At 27.1% G+C, this 24,023-nt stretch overlaps 1 protein-coding gene across 2 annotated transcripts in view; it reads right to left on the reverse strand.

Annotated features, from left to right (window-relative positions):
- LOC117171195 (anillin-like) overlaps positions 1-24,023 on the reverse strand; it is a 72,435-nt gene that overhangs the window by 40,178 nt on the left and 8,234 nt on the right. Inside the window, exons 3-8 of one of the 2 annotated variants that reach the window (XM_033358286.1) lie at positions 22,321-22,569; positions 16,150-16,313; positions 15,919-16,071; positions 9,862-10,372; positions 1,036-1,313; positions 871-958 (exon numbers count right to left, since the gene is read on the reverse strand). In XM_033358286.1, coding sequence (XP_033214177.1) covers positions 871-958; positions 1,036-1,313; positions 9,862-10,372; positions 15,919-16,071; positions 16,150-16,313; positions 22,321-22,569 — 1,443 coding nt within the window. Of the gene's footprint in view, positions 1-870; positions 959-1,026; positions 1,314-9,861; positions 10,373-15,918; positions 16,072-16,149; positions 16,314-22,320; positions 22,570-24,023 lie in introns of both variants that reach the window. The other variant, XM_033358278.1, reaches the window with a different exon arrangement.

The following is a 24,023-nucleotide window of genomic DNA, read 5'->3' on the forward strand; positions in this document are numbered from 1 at the left end:
TATAGATAAAAAAATCAATAAAACCAATGCTTAGTTAAATAATTAATTTTAAATTGTAATGTGAAATTAAACAATTTTAAAGGAATACTTAAAATGGTATACTTTCAAAGAATTGACAGCTGAAAATTAATGAATTTTACAACTCAATAGTTGAACTGCTTTGTTAAAAATGCATTTTTTAAATTTAAGATTTATCATTTTAGTTTGAAAGTTAATGTTTTTGATTGAAAAATCGTATATTTTATTTAAAATTAAGTTTTTTAACTAAAAATAATTTTTTGGCTTAAACTTTATCATTTTAGTGTGATATTTGTCTATTTGACTGAAGAATTAATTATTTTGTTTAAAACTAATTTTTTAATCAGAAAATTCAACTATTCCATGTTTGGTTGCAAACTGATCAATTTTAATCAAACAGATGCCTTCTTAATCAGAAAATATTAACTTTCTACGAAAAAAATAAATTGTCAAACCAAAAAGACGAATATTACACAAATAAAGTATAGTGTTTAACCAAGAAAGATGAAATTTCTAAGAAAATAGATGAATTTTTCAGTTAAACAGGCAAATTAAAAACAAAATAGTTGAATTTTTAATTTAAAAAGTCTTCACTTTGATTTTTTGTGGAGATATATGAATGTATAACTTACAAAGACGATTTTTCAACAAAACAGATGAATTTCCAATCAGACATTTTAATTTTTATCAAATATTTTTGTAATAATTCAACAACAAAAATTAATTCACGTTTCGCGTCTTTGAAGCCAAGTATCTTCAAATTTTAGAATAATAGATTCCATAGGAAACTTCTAAGCAAGCGAGGGATAACGCGCTGGATGCGGATAAAACAATAAAGAATTTTTTTCAAACCTTGTCTTTTGACTGAAGTATTTTTATTCGGAGATGATCGCCTTCCCGAATCATGTGGCAAAGGTGGAGGCGGGGGCACATGATCTTGCTGTAACAGTGAAAAAAAAATAATATAATATAAATTTGAATGAAAATATTAAAAATAACAAATGCGACCTTATATACCGGAGCGGGTGTAGGTTTAACCGGGCAAACGGGAGAATTCTTCGGTGAAATCGATTTTCCTTCACTGCTTTCACTCGTCCTCAAGGCACGACCAGCAGCAACAGTTGCCACTTCCTTACTCCAATTAAAACGATTTCTCAGAATTTCCAATTCTTTTTGCCTCTCGGTCTGGATGCTCTGCAAAATATCATTTTCAAGTTCCTGGGTGTATCCTTGCTCGTAAATATTGCGCTGTTGCGTAACTGCTCGTACCGTCACATCAGCTTTGGGTCTATAGTCTGCAAATAATCAGAGATTAGTCGAGAATTTTCAAGGATTCTTCTTTTTCTTTATTTTCACCTAGAGGTTTCAAAACCCGGGTATCTACTCAAATCCTGAAAGAAAATTCCCGGACAATTCCAGGTATAATTTTTCACAATAGGGAGTTATTTACATGTTTTGTATTATTTAAAACAACAAGATATTCTTAAATATATAAGCACCATAGATTAATTAAATAATTAAATAATACTGAAAACATAACAATTTCTTGAGTTTGTCTCTAAAGGGCCAAATAGTTGGCTTTTAACTAAAAAAAAAAACATCAATTTTTAACCAAACAGTTGAATTTTAAACTAAAAAAAGATCAATTTTCAACCAAAAATTGAATAGTTAATTTTGAGTTAAAATAATTAATTTTACTAAACAAAAAATTACAACCAAAAACATGAATTTTTAGCAAACTTTCTATAAAGTGGTTTTATTTTTAACGAAAAAGATCAACTTTCAAATAAAATTATGAATAGTTAACTGGAATACTTGAATTTTCAGAGAAAAAGATGAATTTTCAATCAAGAAGATTACTTTTCTACCAAACAAGACAATTTTTTAAACAAAATACATGAATATTGCACGAAATAAGTGAGTTTTAAACCAAAAAGATAAATTTACAACTAAAATAGATCAATTTGTCAACCCAAAATTAAATGGTTATATTTTTAGTTAAAAAAATGAATGTTTAACAACAAAATAAATTTTCAAATAAAATGATAGAATCTTCAATTGGAATAGTTCCATTTTTAGTTTAAAAAAAATCATTTTCAAACCAAAAATCTATTTTAAATAAAAAGTAAGATTTTTAAACAAACTGATGAGTTTTCAACAAAAACGATGAATCTTTAACTGAAATAGTGAAACTTTGAAGAAAAAAGATAAATTTTCAAATAAAATAATGAATTTTTAACGGGAATATTTAAATTTCCAACAAAAAAGATGAATTTTCCAACAAGAAGATAAATATTCAACCAAAAATGAAATAAATATACTTTCAGTTACAAAAATAATTAATTTTGAACCAAACTGATGAATTTTGAACTAAAATAGTTGATTTTTTAAATAAAAAGATAAATTTTCAAACTTAATTGCAATTTTTTAAACAAGGAGATTAATTTCTACCAAGAAGAAGAATTTTCAACTAAAAGAGATCAATTGTCAACCCAAAAACAAAATAGTTAAATCATTAGTTTAAAAAAATCATTTTCAAACCAAAAATCTATTTTAAAGAAAAAGTAACATTTTTAAACAAACTGATGAGTTTTCAACAAAAATAATGAATCTTTAACTGTAATAGTGAAATTATCAACAAAAAAGAGACATTTTCAAATAAAATCATGAATTTTTAACTGGAATTTTTAAATTACCAACGAAAGAGATGAATTTTCTAACAAGAAGATAAATTTTTAACCAAAAATGAAATAGATATATTTTCAGTTAAAAAAACAATTAATTTTTAACCAAACTGATGAATTTCGCACCAAAATGGTTATTCTTCAACTAGAATAGTTGAATTATTAATAAAAAAGATGAATTTCCAACTAAAATGATGCACATTAAACTAAAATAGATGATTTTTGAAATAAAAAGATGAATTTTCAAATAAAATTACGAATTTTTAAAAAAGATTAATTTTTCTACCAAGAAGGCGACATTTCAGCTAAAAAAAATCAATGGAATAGATCTATTTTTTTTTTTTTTTAAATTATTTCCAAACAACAAATCTATTTTAAAGAAAAAGCAACATTTTTAAACAAACTGATGAGTTTTCAACAAAAATGATGAATCTTTAACTGAAATAGTGGAATTTTCCACAGAAAATATAAATTTTCAAATAAAATAATGCATTTTTTGACTGGAATATTTAAATTTCCAACGAAAAAGATGAATTTTCCAACATGAAGATAAATTTTCAACAAGAAATGAAATAGATATATTTTCACTTAAAAAAACAATTAATTTTTAACCAAACTGCTTAGTTTTGAACTAAAATGGTTAATCTTCAACTAAAGTAGTTGGATTATTAATAAAAAAGATGAATTTTCCAATATAACTACGAATTAAAAAAGATTAATTTCTACCAAGAAGACGACATTCCAGCTAAAAAAAGATCAATTGTCAATCCAAAATGAACTAGTTAAAAAATGAATGTTTAACAAACAAAAAATGAATTTGCAAATAGAATGATAGAATATTTAATTGGAATAGTTCGATTTTTAGTTTAAGAAATATCATTTCCCAGCAAAAAAATCTATTTTAAAAAAGCAACATTTTTAAACAAACTGATGAATTTTTAACAAAAATGATGAATCTTTAACTGAAATAGTGGAATTTTCAACAAAAAAAGATCAATTTTCAAATAAAATTATGAATTTTTAACTGGAATATTTAAATTTCCAACGAAAAAGAAGAATTCTCCAACAAGAAGATAAATTTTCAATAAAAAATGAAATAGATATACTTTCAGTAAAAAAATAATTAATTTTTAACCAAACTAATAAATTTTCAACCAAGAAGAATAATTTCTACCAAAAAAGATGAATTTCAAATACAATATGTACATGAAATTTCAACTAAAATTATGGGATATCCAATTGAGATAGTTATTTAAATTTTTAGTTAAAAAAATTAATTTTCAAATATAAAAAAAACGAATTTTTAACAAAATAGTTAAAGTTTCAACTGTAATAGTTAAATTTTTCATATGAAAATTAATTTTTCGCCAAGGAAAAAACGAAATTTCAACAAAACAGCTCAGTTTTCAATCAACAAGATGAATTTTTAATTAAAATGATGGAATATCCAATTGGAATACTTATTCACAATTGGCAGTTACAACATTTCAACTTCAACAAAGAAAAAACAACGAACTTTTAAGAAAATGGTTCAAGTTTTAACTGTAATAGTCACATTTTTAGAATAAAAATTAATTTTCCGTCTAGGAATAAACGAATTTTCAATAAAACAGCTCAGTTTTCAATCAAAGAGACGAATTTTCAATCAAAATTATGAACCTACAATCGAATAAACTTATTTTTAACAAACGAGTTTAACTTTTAACCAATTAATTAGATTTCCATTAAAAAAGCAATGTATTATGAACAAAAACTGTAGTAGTTGATATTTAAAGAAAACAAAAAAGATTTTAATTTTTAATCAAAAACGGTTGAACCCAACAAAAAATTATTTTTGAGCATAAGTGTGATTTTTAATTATGAAATTTTTCTGTGAAATAGCAAAATAGTTCAATACAGTTGAACACAGACAGTTTCTATATAGTTTGGAGATTAAAAAAATATAAAAATGAAAATCCTAGCTGATCGTTTTCGCAAGTTATGAATTTTTAGCTTTGAAAGTATAATTTTTAAGACAAGATTGTAGCGAAGCGATAAAAGCGGACAAGTTCCCGCGTTTCTGTTATCATTTTCTTTAATGTCGGAAAAAAAAGAGGCAGCGCTTAACGTTAAAATAAAATTTGTGTTTTTGGATTTAAAATTAATCTCTTTCATAAGAAATTTGAAAGAATTTTGTACATAATTCGTCTTTTTGGCTTCAAATTTAACTAAATATTTGGTTCATAATTTAGTTTTTTAGTCCAAAATTGAAGTAATTTGTTGAAAATCGAACTACTATGTCAAAATGCATTTGTTTATAAATTAAGCTCTTTCGTTGAAAATTTAACTTTTTCTTGAAAATTCTTTCTTTTTTTTTAGTTAAAGAATCAAGTCTTATGTGAGAAATCCATCTTTACTCTTAATTCAGATTTTCTTATTTTTGAGTACATATAAACCACTTGAATACAATTTAATGTTCGAAATGAAAGTTGGAGTTTTCTCTTAAAATTATATGCATTGACGACATTAAATAAGTTTTTCTTGAAGTTTAAATTATTATATGTATTAGACAACAAAATAGAGAAAATTTAAAAAATATTTTTCACTATGGAGAAAAATCCAACATAAATGGTTCATAAGGAAGTGGCTGGTTACGTATAATAATTTATCTGCTTTTTTTTAGTTAAGATTTATCATTTTATTTGAAAAATTACTTTAACAATTCCATTTTTTGTTAATTTTTTTTTACAGAAATTTAATCTTTTTCGTTACAAAATTATCTGTTTTGTAGAAAAGTTAACTATTATATTTTTTGTTAAGAAATCATTTATTTGGTTGAAAAAAAAATATTTAGTAGAAAATTCGTTTTGTTTTTTGTAGATACAAAACTGATCTTTTGGGCTGAAAATTCCACTATTTGGTCAAAGTTCATATTTTTGTTGAAAATTCATCACTGTGATTATAAATGAATTTCTTTGGCTGAAAATTCGTTTCTTTTTAGTTAACAATTAATTTTTCTTACGGAAGATGTAACCATTCTAATTGTTTAAATTTTACTTTTTTAAATGAAAATTAAACTATTCTAGTTTTGGTTTATAAATTTATCTTTTTTAGTAGAAAATTTTTATATTTCATTGAAACTGTATAATTTTTGGTAGAAAATTCATCTTTTGTGTTTAAAATTAAATTACTTTGTTGAGAATTTATTTTTTGGTTAAAAATGAGTATTTTTTGTTAGAAAATTAATCTTTTGGGTTAAAAATTCATTTCTTAGGTGCAAAATGAACATTTTTTTCCATTTTTTTCAGCTCGTAGTTTGGGCGTAATAGCTTTTTCAGAAAAATGGGCATAAAATATTTAATTGAAAAAATAAGTAATAAAAAATTGAATTTTCTCAAACCTATGGGTTGCAATATTGTTTAATCACATTGTTTAGTCCAAATTTTAAGCGCTTTTAGTTTTTAGTAAAATAATTGCATTTTGAAGAAAATAATTGAATTTTAAACCTAATTCAGCCTACTTTTCAATTTCCAAGTAAAAATATAAATTTTAAATTAAAAAAAATTAACATAGTTTCATTTTCAAACAGAAATTAATCTACAGCTAAAAAAAGAAACTGTTACCAAGAAAATGAATGTTTAATAGAATGGGCCAACTATTAACCAAAAAAGGCCAATTTTCTACAAAATAGTTGAACTTTCCACCGCACATAGCAAATCTCTGCCAAAAAGATGTATTTTCAACGAAATAATTTAATTTTCAACCAGAGATGAATTTTCAATTAAAATTATGAATCTTTAACAAACAAAAAAAAAGAATTTTTAATAAAGTCGCTAAATTAGTGAGTAAGTAACGGATTTGTTGGGTAAAATACCTGTATCTTAAACCCAAAAATATGAATTTTCAACAAAAAAGGTAATTTTTAACACAAAAAGTGCAGTATTAACCAAAACAGAAGAAATTTTAACCAAGAAGTTTACTTTTCTACAAATAAAGACAAATGTTTGAGGAAAAAAAAAATTTCAACAAAAAATGGAAGTTACATTTTCAAGTAAAAAATGATTTTTTAATAAAAAAAAAAACAATATGGAACAAACTAGTTACATTTTCAACAAATGAGATGAACCATATAAAAGTACACAAAATTTTGAACAAAGAGGTTCAAATTTTACCAAAGTAGTTGAAATTGGATTTATAGCGTGGCCGTTTTAATAGAAGAAAATAATTCCCGGCCATTTCCCGGTTCGCAAACATTTTTCACGGCCCATGAAATTTAAAATATTAAACTATACTCTAAAATTTTTTTATATTAAGTGATAAACAATAAAGAACAAATTACAGCATTCAAAGTGAGACTCTTTAATTCCAAACTTTTAAAATTGAAGTTTAAAAGTCTTTCAAATCAAAAATTGTGTATTCAAATGCTCAAAAATGTACACGTACTAAATGGAAGAAAGTAACACTTTTCAATTAAACAATGTTAAATGAAATGCAAATAAACTGAAAAATTTATAATTTTGATAAATTATAGATTTCAAAGATTCATATTAAGTTCACAAAATATAAATCCAAATTAAAATAATAAAAAAATAATTTTTTTCACTAAACAGTTCTTAAATTAGAAGTTAAATTATTTTTATTTTAAGTATTCTAGGCATTCTTTAAAAGCTTTAAAGTTTTATTTCAAAATCTTGAGAAATCTAGAAGTGGTTTTAAATCTTTCCAAATTCAAAATAATTTTTGCATTTTTTCAGAACTTTTAAATATATTTCAAAATGAATTGAATTTTTTCTATGACTTTTAGAAAATCCTGCAAATTAAAAAAATAATAAATTTTAATTTATAAATAACAATAGAACACTTATTATTTGTAAAAATATTAGAGTAATTTTAAGAGATTTTTAGAAGTTTTAAAACGATTCGAATTAAATTTAGAATTTGAAATAATTTGAAATACTTACAGCCGAATTAAAAATAAAATGTAGATTTTTATAGAATTCAAACAAAAAATGCAGAAGTTTTTTAAGAATTGTGAAACTTCAAAAGAATAAAAAAATGTCTTAAGATTCTTAAGAAAATTGAAAACGATTTTTCACTTTGAAAAATTATTGTAATAGAAAGTTTAAGAAGATTTTAATAGATTAAAATGTTCAATTGTTATTTATACGTCAAAATTTAACAATCTAACTTATAAATTAAACACTTTTTAAATAGAACAATTAAAATTGTAAAGCTAAAAGTTTAAAAGTTCTTCAAAAATCTAAAGATTCAAAGCTTTCTATGAAAAACAAGTTAGCTTCAAATTGTTTTCTTTTAAATATTTGGTTTCAATTTACTCGTCTTAAATGAACATTGAAATATTGCTAAAAATGAAATACTTATTCTTTCTCTAAATTAAAAAATTCCAATTGAAATGGGTTAAAATTGAATAATTTAGACTTAAACAATACTTCAAATTTTATAAAAACCTTTGATTATGACTATATCATTATGGATTTATTTTTAAATTGAAAATAGTAAAAGGCACGTTTACATTTGTTAAAGGCTAAAAAAATTAATAAAAATAATATATTAATAAATTTATTTATTAAATTTTATATAAAAAATAATGCAAAGGAAGACCTAAAACTCTAAATTAAAAATATATTATTAATCAATCATGAAAGCTTGTATTTAAAATTAAAATTATCGGAATAAATGATATAACAATTTCAATTCTTATCAAGACTTTCGGTTTGAAACAGTTACAATCTGGAAATTCTCAAAATTTAAATAGATCTATAATTATTTGGTCAAATCAATTATTGTTCAGATTTCTATACTTAGAGTACAGATCCATTTTAAAAATTATTTATTTATTTATTTAATTTACAGTTGATAAAATAATACTGTTTTTTATGAAAAACTTTCGACTTCAAATGCATTTAATTTTTAACTGTTTAAATCCTCAAAATTGCACTTTAATTATTTTTAAAAAACTGTTAAGAATCGAACTTGGGAAGATTTTTCCTCTAAAATTCGTCAAATTCCCGGTTTCCCGGTCGTCCTGTTTGTTATAAAAAAAATCTTCGATTTTAAAAACTTCGAATTTTTTTAACCTTTAAAACTACATTTTAAAATCCTTTCAATTAAAGTATATGCTTAAAAATTAAAAATATAAAATGTAACATTTTTAAAGTGAAAGATTTTTCGAATTAAGCATTCTAAACGAAATGATATAATAATTTATAAAAATCACACTTTAACCAATTATTTTAAAAAACGGTTGAAATCAAAGTTGAAAAAAATTTGTATCCTAAAAATTTAGTAAAATTCCGGGTCAAAAAATAAATTCACTGTCATTTCCCGGTTTTCCAGGTTTCCCGGTCCAGCGGCCACCCTGATTAAAAAAAACATCCAAAAATAGAATAGTCGCATTTTTAATTAAAGAAATGATCAAATATCTATAAAAAGAGATGAATTTCCGAAAAATATAGACGATTTTTTAACCAAAAAATTAGAATTTTTAACCAAAAATTATATTTTCATCCAAATAGTTGAATTTTCTACGAAAATAATAAGACTTGTAACTCCAAAAAGAAAAGGATTCAACAAAACAGTTAAAATTTCCAGCCAAAAACACTAATTTTTTACAAAATAGTTAAGATTTTCACCCAGAAAATATGAATTTTAAACAACAAAAAAACGATCAATTCTCAATCAATAATGAAATAGTCAAACTTTCAGTTAAAAAATTAATTTTCATTCAAAAGATTGACAGCAAAAAATTATTGGACTTCAGGAATTTAAATGAAATTATTCTGAAAATTCGAAAAAAAAATTGGGAATAAATGAGAAAGTTTGAAATATCTTCGATTGTAGCTTCGTAATTTTCACCGTGATAAGAAAGGTGTGTTTTTCTACTTTCAAATAAAATAAAAATTATATTAAGCCGCTTTTTTCGTTTAACAGGGTATTGTTTTCCTATTTTTTCATCAGGGAAATACAAATTCCAGGACCATGAGGAAAATTCAAGGGCTTTTCCAGGTTTTCCAGGTTAAAAAGAATGCAAGGTCTTTTCCAGGTTTTCAAGGATTCAAAGATTTTGACTATATAGAAACTTTCTGTTTTAGCCGATTTTGAATCCACTCTTCCTTGCTTCTCAGGACCACCATGCCGGAAAATCACCAATCAAAATTACCTCCACACGGTTTCTCCTTCTCCATCAACATCTTCGTGGGAACGGACATCGTGAGCGGTGCCTTGGGAATCAGAGCCGCTCCCTTGTTTCTTTCGAAAAGCGCCATCCTCTCGCCAAGCGTCATCTCGGCTGGATCCTTGACCTTGACGTAGGTGCCGTTGTTCTTTTCGAACATGGAAGCCTTGCTGAGTACGGAACCTGGTGACTGTTTCATGGGACTCTTAGGAGAACCGTTAAAACCACACCTTGGCATTAATCGTGAGCTACTAACGCTAGAGTTAGTATCTTTATTTTCCGGGGAATTACAGACGTTCTCGTTGAATCTTGAAGATCCCGAAGGGCTACCAACGCTGCTTGTTCTGACGCTCGTCGTTCTGGTCGAGTTGGTGCTCGATTTCGTCAGGAGGTTGGATTTCGCGCCGACAGAATTTTTCTCGGCCTTGTTGGTGGTGCACTTAACTTCCGGGAAACCCTCTCGCTTTCCTGTTGATCCTTGGGGCCCACTGGATTCCTGAGAACAACTTTTATAGTCATACACGAGGCGAGCATTGCTCTTAGGGCAACTAAAACCTTGTGCCTCCACTAAAATAGTGAAACTCACTCATTTCTTTTTACAGGGTGGCCGTTTTTTTAAAGAAAAAATTTCCCGGTTTTTCCCCGGTTCGAAAACATTTTTCTTGGTCAATGATATTTAAAATATCAAAAACTATATCTAAAAATTGTTCCATTCGAAGTAATAAAAACTGAACTGCAAAATGAAGCACTCAAAGTGAAACTCTTGAATTTTAAACTTTGAAAATTAAAGATTAAAAGTTGTTTCATTCAACAATTTTGTATTCAAATGATCAATAATTTACACGTAAGATATCGAAGCTACTAATACTTTTTAACTGAATAATTTTAAATGAAATGCAGATAGACTGCCAAATTTAGAATTTTTAACTTTTACAAATGAATGAATTCAAAAATTCAGATTCAATTCTAAAAATATAAATCCACGTTATTATTTTCAATGCTCTAAATTGAAGAATCAATCAAGTAATTTTAAAAAATTTCAAAATTATATCATTCCACGCAATTTTAAATTCTATTTCCAGCTCATAATTGGGTAAAAATTGAAAATTCCCTGTTTCAATTCATAATTTAAATTTTGTTCGAAAAATTACCTGTTTAAATCCAGAATTTTCATTCTTTTCGAAAATTCTCCATTTCAACCAATTTTAAGAATTAGATTTTTTGTAAAATTCCCAGTTTCAATTCATAATTTCAATTTTGTTCGAAAATACCTCTTTTCAACCCAGAATTATAATTTTGCTTAAAAAATTCATTTTTCCATTCAGAATTGTTATTCTCTTGGATGAATTCCAGTTCCAACTTTAAACTGATCAAAATTGAAAATTCGCTGTTCAAATCCAGAATCTTAATAGTTTTAGAAAAATTTCCGTTTCAACTAAGAATTAGAATTTCTCTGTAAAATTCCCTGTTCCAATTCATAATTTAAATTTCTTTTCGAAAATATTCCGTTTCAACTTAGAATTAGAATTCATTCTTTAAAAAAAATCCCTGTTCCAGCTAAGAATTTATTTAAATTTAAAAATTCCCATTTCCAAAAAAAATTCATCTTTCTTTTGGATAAATACTTTTGGATCAAAAGGAAGGGAGTGGAGATTGAAAGCAGTGACGAGAAGGAAGATATCGGGGCGAGTGTAAAATATCAGAAAATGTTTAGATCGCCGCCGGAAAAGCAGAGTTTGGTTGGGAAGAGCGATAACAGTAAGGGTGCTAACAGTAGCGGAGATGAAAGTCAAGTGTTATTATATGGAAGTTCAGAGAGAATAGAGGTTGATTTGACATGGATAGAAAGAAAGATGCAGTATGAATTAAGGAAAACAACGGAAGAGGAAAGAAAAAAAAGAAAGAGAACATGGGTTAAGTATGGGAGAATTCAGATAGATGGAGTATGGTTGGATTGGGATGAAGAAAGGGAACAGATAGTAAGAAATGAGGTGCAGGGAAACTAGAAGAGGAAGGAACGGGAGATAGGAAAATAAGAAATAGTAAGAAGGAAAAAAAGATGAGAAGCGAAAGTAGGGAAGAATGGAAGACTTGTTACTGGAATATAGCAGGATTAGAGAAAAAGGATAGGGAGTTTTTGAGAAAAATGAATATATAACAGGGAAAGATAAGAAAGACAGGAATGATAAAAAGAAGGAGTAATAGTAGAAGAGGCAATGATGGGAGGAGAGAAGTGGAAGATAGTGGGGATTTATGTGAACGGTGATATGCAGGAAAAAGCAGAGGAGATTAAAGAAATGATTGAAGAAAATAGAGAAGAGATTAGGATGATAATAGGTGGGGATTTCAATGCGAGAACAGGAGACAGAGGAGGAAAGGAATGGGGAGAAGAGAGAGGAAGAAAATCCAAAGATAAGGTACTAAATGGGGAGGGAAAAAAGTTGTTGAAGAGCTTGGAGGAGTTGGGATGGTATATCTTAAACGAAAATATAGAAGGGGATGAAAAGGGAGAATATACACGTTCAGGAAGTGAAAGGGGAACGGTAATTGATTATGTGATTGTGGATGATGAGGTATGAGAGAAGATTAAGAAACTGGAGGTAGGTGAATATATTGATTCGGATCACTTTCCCTTAATAGTGACATTAGAGGGACAAAAAAGCAATAGCAATATGAGTAAAAGGGGAGCAAATGTAAAAAATGTAGGAAAAGGGGATTGGTCAAGGGAAGGAAGAGAACAGTTTAGAGAAAAAATAAGAAATATCAAAATGGGAGAGGGAAATGTGGACGAGGAGATGGAAAAAGTGATAGGAGAAATAAAAACAGGATTAGAGTGCACAAACAAAAATGAAGTTAGTAAAGGAGGGGGAGGGGGTAGAAGTGGATAGGATAAGGACAGAAAAGAGAAAAAAGGAGGTCAAAAGGAATTAAGAAAGTGGAGAAAAGAAAAAAGTAATGGGAAAGAATATAGGAAAAAAAAGAAAGAGTATATTGACTTGTGTTATCAAAAGAAAGAGGAAAAGAATAAAAGGTTTGAGGAAGAGACGGAGAAGGCTAGCACGGAAGATGAAGCATGGAAGGTAGTAAATAGAGAAAGAAAAAGAAGAAAAATAGTAAACCAAGATATTGAAATGATAGAATGGAAGAAATATTTTTTGGATTTGCTAGGAGAAGTAGAGATAAATGTTGTAAAGGGAGGAAAATATGGTAGAGAAAGAGATAAGGAAGAAGACATTTCAAGGGAAGAAATAGTTAAGGTTTTAGGAATAATGAAGGATGGAAAGGCACCTGGTATAGATGAGATTCCATATGAAGTATGGAAATATGGAGGGGAGGAACTAGAGGAATGGGCATGGATAATGTGTAATAGAGTATGGAGAGGAGAGGGGTGACCAGAGTTATGGAAAGAAGGAGTAGTTATATCAATAGTAAAGAAAGGCAAGGGAGAGGGGGTTAAAGATTATAGGGGGTGATGTTGATGCCATCATTATATAAAGTATATGTAACTATTTTGTCGGAGAGATTGAAGATAGAAGTTGAAAAAAAAAGACCGAGTCACCGAATAAGACAAGGTTTAGAAAAGGAATGGGGGTAATGGACAACATATATGTTCTGAACTATCTAGTAAATAAGAGAATTAAAAGGGGAAAACGGGCAATGATAGCAATGTTCTTGGACTTAAAGGCGGCGTTTGACTCATTAGACCGAGGAGAAATAGAAAAAGTTATGATAAAAAGGGGGATAAGAGAGGGATTAATAAAGAGAGTATCAGTAATTTTTAGAGAGACAAAAAGAAGGGTAAAGATAGGAGAGCAAGTAGGAGATAGTTTCTGCTTAGTGAGAGGTGTGAGATAAGGGTGTCCTCCGAGCCCACTTTTATTTAATTTATTAATATCAGACTTGGAAGAAGGAATGAGGAGAAAGGGTTGGGGAGGAGTTATGATAGGGAAAGAAAAGATATATACAAACAAATGGAGATCATACAGCTCATATAAGAGAAAGGATAAAAAAAAAGCAACAGGGGTAATGAAACAGATATGTAGAATAGGAAAAAGAAGGTTGAAAAAAATTAGAGAAGGAGAATGTGGTTATTTGATACGCTGGTATGGCCAGTATTAGGTTATGGAGCTGAGATATGGGGATGGAAAGAAAGGAAAGATATTGAGAGTTTACAAGAAAGGTATATAAGGTGGACACTAGGGACAGGCTGGAGGACGCCAGGAGACATGGCGAGAGAAGAAGCGAAACGGATAAGTTAACTATTAGAGCGGGAAAGAGGGCATGGAAATTTGAGACGAAGCTGAGGGAGGGAAAGGGAAGGGAGTTTGCGAGAAAGTGTTTGATGGAGGTAGAAGCGAGGAGAGGGAGGGTGATGGAATTAACGAGATGGGAAGAAGAAAGGAGAGAGTTCTTTAATGATAGAGCAATAGAAGACGGGACTGGAGTAAACTATGAAGAACTGGAAAAAAGGGAGAGGGAAAGACAATTAATAGAAAGATGAGGGATGATTGAGGAATCAAAATACAATAAATGGTATAAGATGATAAAAAAGGAAGGAGTGCCAAAGTATTTAGAAAAGGGATGGGGAGAGAGAAGGTGGACCAGAATAGCAAGATTCAGGTTGGGAAACGAGGTAAAGGAGGGGTTGTACTGGGAAAAAGAAGAGAACAGAAAGTGTAGAATATGTGAATGGGAGGAGGAAACATGGGAGCATGTATGGAAAGGATGTAGGAGTGGAATGGAAGATAAAGGAAGCTGGAAAGAGAATGTGGTTGAAATTCTAGGGGAGGATGGATGAGGAGAAGAATGGGTGATGGAGTTGGAGGGTGTTAGGGGGGCAAATGAGAGCGAATGAAAGAATGCACGTGAAAAAAGGTAAATGGAGGTATAAAAGAGTGAAAGAAAAAGGAAACGGAAGTTGCTTAGATTAGAAGCGTAAAAATGGTAAGTAATGGTAAGGTAAAAGTTAAGTAGACTAAGGTGCGTTTGTGTTCTCATGCTCTCTCTCTCTCGCTTGCACTCTCGCTTTCGTTCGATCGCTCACTCGTTTGCTAATAAGTCCTAAATTGCGCTATCGCAGGAAATAGAAATAAGAAACTAGATATACGACTTATGTAAATAGTTGTAAATAATTTTATAGATAGAAAGGATAAGATTGAAAAAAATATATAGATATAAGCGGAAAGATTGTAAGGAATGGAAGTCATGTAAACCCTTAGGGGATACATTATGAATAAAGAACTTAAAAGATAATTTTTCAAACAAAAATTTAATAGTTAAATTTTCAGTAAATAAAAATTAATTTTCAGCTAAAGAGATGAATTTTTAAATAACGTTTTTAAAATATTGAAACCACATAATTAAATTATCAGTTAAAAAATAATAACTTTCATGAAAAAAAAACATTTCCAGCAAAATGGTTAGTGTCAACTATAATAATTAAATTCTTAGTAAAAAAAATAACTTTCAACCAAGGAAAAAACTGATTCTCGAAAAAAATGGCTCAGTTTCCAACCAAATAGATGAATTTTCAATTAAAATAATGAAACTTCTACAATAAAAAATAGTTTTTAAAATAACATTTTCATTTCAAAAAAGATGAATTCTGAACGAAAAATGTAGTATTTGATATTTCAGTTACAAATATTTTAATTTCTAATAAAAAACAGTTTAATTCAACCAACAATACGATTTTCCACCATGAATTGAAGTTTTAGCTATGAAAGCTTGTTCTGTAAAGAGAGAGAAAATATTGCCAACAAGCTGGTAAATTTCCAACAAAGAACATACAGTTTGAACGACATAGTTGAATTTTCGACTAAAAATGATTAATTTTTAACCAAAAATAGAATAGTTAAATTTTTAGTTCAAAAAATTAATTTCAAACAGAAAGAAAACAATTTTTCAACAAAATCGTTAAACGCAGTAATACAAGGATACTTTGACAAATGAAGAATCATTGTTATTTAATTCAATTTTATAATTTAAAAAAAATTATGCACGCTCGCGAAAAAATTCCCTAAATAAAAAGAATTTTCTTACCACTTTGTCGCATTTTAACTGTTTTGTGGGACTTCTGCTATTGCTACGAGTTAAATTTCGAATTCCACTCGTTCCTGGTTGATGGTCAGCGTTTCTGACTTGTTCATTTAATTTAGCTTGTATCCTCTCTGCTTTAGACACTGTTGGTTTAACCTGTTGATGAAATAGTTTTAACTCCTATTCGTTTAAATTTCAGATATTATGCTTAATATTTTTAAACTGGCTTATTACCAAAGTTGGATGAGATAAATCATCCTCCCAATTATTAATCGTCGATGCGAGAGCAGCCAATCTGTTCACCCTGGCTCCACTCGTTGCACGTTTCTGTTCATCGGATTCTTCCTCAGCCAAAAATGTGTCTTCTGTTCTACGAATCGGCGAGCTAAGCTCCTTATCTGCATAAAAATATCATTTTTTAAAATAATTATTTTATTCAAACGCGTGTCACGAAACGTTTACGTCTCTGGGCTTCTATTTCCTAACATTAAAAATATAAACAATTTAAAAATCAATTTTTAAACTAACATTTAAATATTATGTTTGAAACATTTTTGAAACAATAATTAGCAATTTCGAATTGAAAGCGTTAGAAATTAAAAAAAAAACATATATATTAAACGATTTTCAATTGAAAACTATCCAATTGAAACTATTTCAGATTAAGTAGCGTTTTAAAAAAGGACCATATTCCAAATGGAATGAAAGGGCATTAAGCTTGCATCATATTTTAATAAAATCGTTTAAAATTAGAAATTTTGGAATTAAAAGTGTTTCGAATTGAAATATTTATAAACAGAAGCTCTTAAAATTGAAAATTGTCAGGCTGAAATTTTGAAAATCGGACAATTTTATTAGAAAGAAGTTGAATTTTATCATTTCTAATTCAAAGCGTTCAATATTGAAAAATTCTATTTTGAATTTTGTTTCGAAATTGAATGATTTCAGACTAAAATGTTGAAATTTTTGTAAAAAAAAAAGACTAAACGACTTTAGAATGTCTACTGAAGTCCTGGGGAAAATCCCTGAAAATTTCCGATTTTTTCCAGGCATGACAAGTTTTTTCCAGCTAAATTTTTTCATCTAATTTTTTACCTATTAAAGTGTCTCGAATTTAAAAAAATAATCGACTCGGAATTTGTATATAGTTTACATTAATTTTTAACGTGGGCACTGTAATTAATTTAATTTAAACCGCTTCAAATTTATCGCTTTTCAAGTAAAAATATTGCATTTTTAAAAAGATAGATATATTTTTAACAATATTAAAATTTTCAACTGAACAATAAAATAAATTTTCACTCAAATAATTGAATTTTGGACTAAAAAAATCAGTTTTCAATGAAAAACGAAGTAGTGAAAGTTTCAGTTAACAAAATAAATTTTCCAACAAACAATAAAAATTAATTTTCAGCTAAAGTAGTGAATTTGAACAAAAATCATCAATCTTTGCCTGAAATAAATCAATTTTAAACCAAAAAGATTAACTTTTGAGAAAAGAGTTTAACTTTAAACAAAGTAGTTTTATTTTATGCCAATAAGATGAATTTTGTAGCAAAAATTCAATTTAAACAAAAATACATTAATTTTGAGTATAAAACAAATAAATTTCAATTACAATAATGAATATTCAACTGGAAAAGTTAAATTTTAAACAAAACAAATTAACTATAAACTGGAATTGTTGAACTTTCAACCAGCAAGAAGCATTACCAACCGACAAAATGAAAATAATCTTTATACAAAAACTGAAATAGTTGAACTTTAGTTTAAAAAATGTTTCAACAAAAAAAATACTTCGAATAATTGAATTTTCAACAAAGACAATTTCTATTTAAAAAAAAAAACGAATTTTCAACCAAAAATTGAATAGTAAAATGTTTAGTTTAAAAAATTAGTTTTCGACCAAAGAATGTATTTTTAAATTTTTAAAAAAAGGTATCAATTCATAACTAACGTGATGAATCGCCAACTGGAATAGTTGAAAATTAAATAAAAAAGATTAATTATTAACTATAATGATAAATCTTTAACTATAATAATTGAATTTTCAAACAAAAATATGAATTTTTAAACAAAAAAGGTAATTTTTCAACAAAAAAAAATTAAATAGTTACATTTTTATTTAACAAATTTATGTTTAGCCAATTAGATTAATTTTTAAGTAAAATTACGGAACCGTTACATTTTCAGTTTTAAAAAAATAATTAAAAAAAAAAAACATTTTCAATAAAATTTTTACATTTTCAAAAAAGTGATGAATTTTCAACTAAAATGATGGAATAGTCATTTGGAATAATTATACTTTCAGTTAAAAAAATAATAATTTTCAAAAAAATAGTTTCTAATTCAACTAAAATGATGAATCTTTAACTGGAATAGTTGAATATTAAACCTAAAAGATGAAGTTTTGAATAAAAAAAAGATAATTTATTTTAAAAAAATTTAATGTTTACATTCTTAGTTTAAAAAAATTAGTGTTCAACCACAGAGATGAATTTTTAACTAAGATGATGAAATATTCAACTGTCATAGTTGAATTTTGAGTTGAATAAAAATTAACTTCGAATAAAACAAAATAATTTTCAACAAAATAGTATAATACAGTTATATAAAGTTTCTTTTATGAATAAAGAATCACTCTTATTCAATATTACCAGGGTGGCCATTTTTTTTAAATGTTTGTCTCCTGGTTTTCTCCCGGTGCATATTCGTGATTTCTTCCGGTTTATAAAAAAAAATAACTTTTTTTGCCAAACCCACGGTTTTTTCACATATATTATAAAATGCGGAAATCGATAAATGTCAGCAAACCTATTGCAAGAAATTAATTGATTTTTAAATCATATAATAAGAAGGATAATGAAATTGTTGTGTCTCTGAACTTATATTTACTAACATGAAAATATGCAAATTTAAAAATTCATTATCAAACCAATCTTTTAATATAAGGTTTTAAATATTTTTGAAATAATAGTTAATAGTGAATAATTTCAAATTGCAAGCTCTTGAAATTTAAAAAAATATACCAACGATTTTGGACAATTTAAACAGAAAATGGAGTTGAATTGTATAATTTTTAAGTCGAAGCGCAAAAAATTAAAGAATTGTTATTTGATTTGGAGAATCACGAAATTAGAATGATCCTAGATAAAAACTTGAAAATATGACAATGTAAAAACGTTAAAAATTGTATATTTGAGATTCAAATTTTAAAAATTGGATAGTTTAAAATTAAGAGTAATTGAAATTGTATTCTTTATAATTAAAATCGTTAAAAATTATTAATTAAAGATTGAAGACTTTTAAATTTGAATAGTTTGATTTCAAAACGATTAAAATTTGGCAATTTAATATTGAAAACTAAATTGAATCTTTCGAATGCCAAAAATTGTGTTATTAAAACTTTTTTATAATCAAACTCTTTAAAATTTCAATTATTGTCAGTAAATTAAAATGGCTTGAAATTTAATAATTTTCAAATTCCTAATAATACTTTCCAAAATGTAACCAATTCAATTTTAATTAAAAATTAAAACCTTAAAAAGGAACAAATTAAAAATCTAGTGTTGATAATAAAAATTCAGAAATCTAAAATTGTAACTACTAACAATGGCCGAAAATATCCTTTTACTGATGCATCAATTTCAGATAGATTAATTTTCATCGTTTTTTATTTTAAACTTAATCATTCTAGAAATTTCCAAATATAAAATATTTTTTAATTTGATGGCCAACCTGATTACATTGCAATTAAAAAAATAAGCATCCTCTCGAAAAAAACTCCTTGCCTTTAAAAGTAATTCCCTGACGTTTCTAGTATTTTCCAGGTAAATAGAAATTCCCTACAAACTTCAGGTTTTCCAGTTTGGGCAGACACCGTGAACTTTTTAAAAGTCTTTTAGTGGATCCGAGGCATGATTAATTAAAGATAGTACATAACGTACAATTAATCTCAAAAGTAGCGGATCTTTAAGATGTTTTATAACATCGAGAACAATCAAATCTGTTATTAATTTCTAATAAATCTTGACGGAGACTTTAAAGTTTACTTTAGAAAAGGGTTACAATTCAGAAAAGCAACAATTCTTATTTAATTCTAATGATCAAGGCCCCATTTTATTCATTGAAGGATTCTCTACAATTGTATGTCGGTGGTGTTTATTAAAATTTAAACTATCATTGTTCACAACAATAATATATGTATGAGTTCTAAATTAATTTTTTAATACAACCCTCACAAATAAAATTGTAGAGAATCCTTTAAAGAATAAAATTAAACATTGATCAACAGGATTAAATAAGGATATTAACTTCTCTCTGAACGGAAAGCAAAAACTATAACTCTATATAACTACTGTTAATTTATATCTTATAAAGATTTCAAAGATTTTCCAATGATTTCAAAAATTTAAAATATTTCATCCAAATGTCGGATAGATATGAAAGATTCCACAAATATTTTAAAGGTATCCCTGAAGATTTCAACCATTTTTTGTATATCTTCTAAAGATTTCAATGATTTCAACGATTTAAAATATTTCATCCGAATTTCGGATAGATTTAAAAGATGTCAAAAATATTTTAAAGGTTTCCCTAAAGATTTCAACTTTTTTTTCATATCTTATAAAGATTTCAATGATTTCAAAGATTGAAAATATTTTATCCAGATTTCGGATAGATTTAAAAGATTTGAAATTTTTTTTTAAATATCTTATCAAGATTTCAATTATTTTCTAATTATTTTAAAGATTTAAAATATGTCATCAAGATGTCGAATAGATTTAAAAGATTTCAAAGTTTTCCCTAAAGATTTCAAATATTTAAAATATTTCATCCAAGTTTCGGATAGATTTAAAAGATTTCCCAAATATTTTAAAGGTTTCCCTAAAGATTTCAACAATCTTTGTTTAATATCTTATAAAACTTTCATTATGATTTCCCAATGATTTCAAAGATTTAAAGTTTTTCATCAAGATTTCGGATGGATTTAAGAGATTTCACAAAGATTTAAATTACTTCCCGAAGATTTCAAAGATGTCAAATAAATAACAAAGATTTCAATGACTTCTCAAAGATTTCAAATATTTTACAAAGATTCCAAATATATGACAATGATTTCGGATAGATTTCGAATATTTCGCAAAGATTTCAGATAGATTAAAAATTTTTAAAAAGCATAAATATTCCCCATAGATTTCCATAATTTCATACATTTTTTAAAAAATATTTGACAAAGATTCCAAATATGTGGCAAAAATTTCGGATAAATTAAGAAGATTTCACAAAAACATCAATTATTTCACAAATATTTCAGGCACATTTTTGGAACAATTCAAACGATCTGATGAATTTAATCATTCGATTTCAGGAGGGGGGCGGGGGGCAACAAATCAATAATTTACCACTCTAAGGGCGATTTCTGAGGCCTTAACCAAATGAGACAAAATTCAGCCAGAAAGGCCAAGAAAGACCAGAAAAGCCAATTTTTTAAAAATAATTTGGTTAAACATTTTTTCGAACAAAATATGCCTATATTAAGTTTTTTTAAAAACTTAATTGTATAACCCTTTCGTAAATATAAGATTTCGGGTCATGAACTAGATAAACCATATAGAATTTAGGGAGTTTGAGTCATAGCTGATTTAAAATTTTCAATTAGTTTTGCAAAATAAATTTGTTTAGACAATTTGCTTAAATAAATTATTGCTATTTTTTTGCAAAATAAATTCTAAAATCTAATTCTACTGGAAAAATAATGTTCGTAGAAGTATATTCTATATTTAAAATACAATTTGTTACTACCATCTGACTAAATAGTTAATTTGGCATAATCTATATGTATTAAACCTTAATAAGCCTTTTAACGTCTATAAGAAAATGAATAATTATACAAATACAACATATGTTAACTAAAGGGTTTTTTTCGTGCGCTAATTTCAAGTATTCCATTAGTTTTGCAAAAAATTTTGTTTCAACTATTAGTTTAAACAAATTATTTTGAAAAATTTGGTTTCTTGAATCTCTTTGAAATTCATTTAAAAATATTTCTGCCTAAATTTTGTTTCATTTGGTCAAGATTTGCGACCTGTAGGTGGGTGTGAACATTCCGTCCCCTATGTGAGCCGCCTCTGTAGTGTACAACCGTAAATAATATCTGCCTATATTATTCGAGAATTGAATAGAGCAATTTATACTTTATGACTCGCCATAAAAGGCTCGAGTAAACAAAGGGTTGAAAAGGCAAACGACCTTTCTCTTTCGCTTCAATTCACGAGATACGCATGAATAAGTGAGACTGTCAGAAACCAGTTTTCAAACTATGCTGGCTTCACTTTGTAGGTGTCTCTGCATTAACTCCCTCAATTTAAAAGTTTACATACAAGCTCACATCTAACAACTTACCCGAGTACAAGTTACCCAATCTCTGCAATTGCGACCTAACATTCGAAGCTGGAGTCTCTCCATTTTCCTTACTCGACTCCTGCTTTTTCATAGGAGACGATTTTCTCGTTGTTTTTACAGCAGAAGCTGTGGCAGTCGATTTGCTTGTTTTTACTGGAGAAACTGATTCACACGAGCTTTTTGAACTCGAAATCGAACTCGAACTTGAGATCTTTTTCGGTGTTTTCGAGGCGATTTGTTGTGTAATTACTGAAAAAAATTCGTGCTGTTCGTTATTTTAATGCTTATAGTAAATCAAAATAAATTGAATGGAAAAAGTTAATTTTTTATTAAATACTTATTGCCAGAGTTGGGCATTATTCGATTAATAACAAACAATTATTCTTAAATTACAGACCTCAGACTCACTTTAGAGATCAAAAATAGCGTAAAAAAATTTCATAAATTCATGGTGGCCGTTTTTGTCAAAGAAAAAAGTTCCCTGTTTTTTTCCCGGTTCGTAAATATTTTTCACGGTCAATGAAGTTTAAAAAATCAAACACTAAATCTATTTGTACCATTTCATTCAACAATTTTGTATTCCAATGCTCAACAATTTGCACGTATAATATGTAAGCTGCTAACACTTTTCAACTGCACAATTTTAAATTAAATGTCATTAAACTGCCAAATTACAAATTTTTAACTTTTATCAATTATAGAGTTCAAAGTTTCAATTCCAAAAATATAAATCCACGTTATAATTTTAAATGCTCTAAATTGAAGAAGCAATCAGTATTTAAAAATATTCAAAATTATACCATTTAAAGCAATTTTAATTCTTTTAGAAAATTGTCTATTTCAACTAATTGTAAGAATTAGAACTTTTTGGAAAAATTCCCTGTTCCAATTCATAATTTAATTTTTTTTTAATATCTCGTTTTAACACTGAACAATAATTTTGTTGGAAAAGTTCAATTTTTCATTGAGAATTGTTATTCTCCCAGCTAAATTCCAGTTCCAACTCAGAATTGCTTAAAAATTGAAAATTCTTCTTTCAAAACAGGAATTTAATACTTTTTGAAAATTTTCCGTTTCCAAAAAGAATTCGATTTTTTGTAAAATTTCCCGTCCCAATTCATGATTTTAATTTTTCTCAAAAATGTTCCATTTCAACTTAGAATTAGAATTCATTCTAATCAAAAATTCCCTGTTCCAGCTCTGAATTTATTTATATTTTAACATTCCCTGTTCCAAGAAGAATTATAATTCTTTTGGATAAATACCAGTTTCAATTCAAAATTGGTTAATATTTGCAATTCCCGGTTATTATTCTGAAAAAATTCCTGTTCCAACTATAAATTTGTAAAAGATTGAAAAATCTCTGTTTAAATTATTTTTATTTTAAATAGTTTTAAAATTCTTAAGATGCTTCGAAATTCTATCTTAGGATCTTGAAACATCTACATTTTGTTTCGCATTGTTTTAAATTAAAAGAATATTATTAAAATTTTTCACAACGTCTAAATATTTTTTTAAATTATTCAGATTTCAAATAATTAAAAAAAATCATTTTCAATTTTCCTAGCAACCTTAAAAAATTTTATTATTAAAAAGCTTCTAAATTTCATGTTCAATATCTGAGAAAATCTAAACTTGGTTTCAAATTAGGCCGTGGAAGAGTTGCACCGAAATTTTGGTAAGAATATAGCCGAGCCTTATCG

Source organism: Belonocnema kinseyi, chromosome 1 (assembly GCF_010883055.1).
Source record: "Belonocnema kinseyi isolate 2016_QV_RU_SX_M_011 chromosome 1, B_treatae_v1, whole genome shotgun sequence".
Taxonomy (NCBI): Eukaryota; Metazoa; Arthropoda; class Insecta; order Hymenoptera; family Cynipidae; genus Belonocnema; species Belonocnema kinseyi.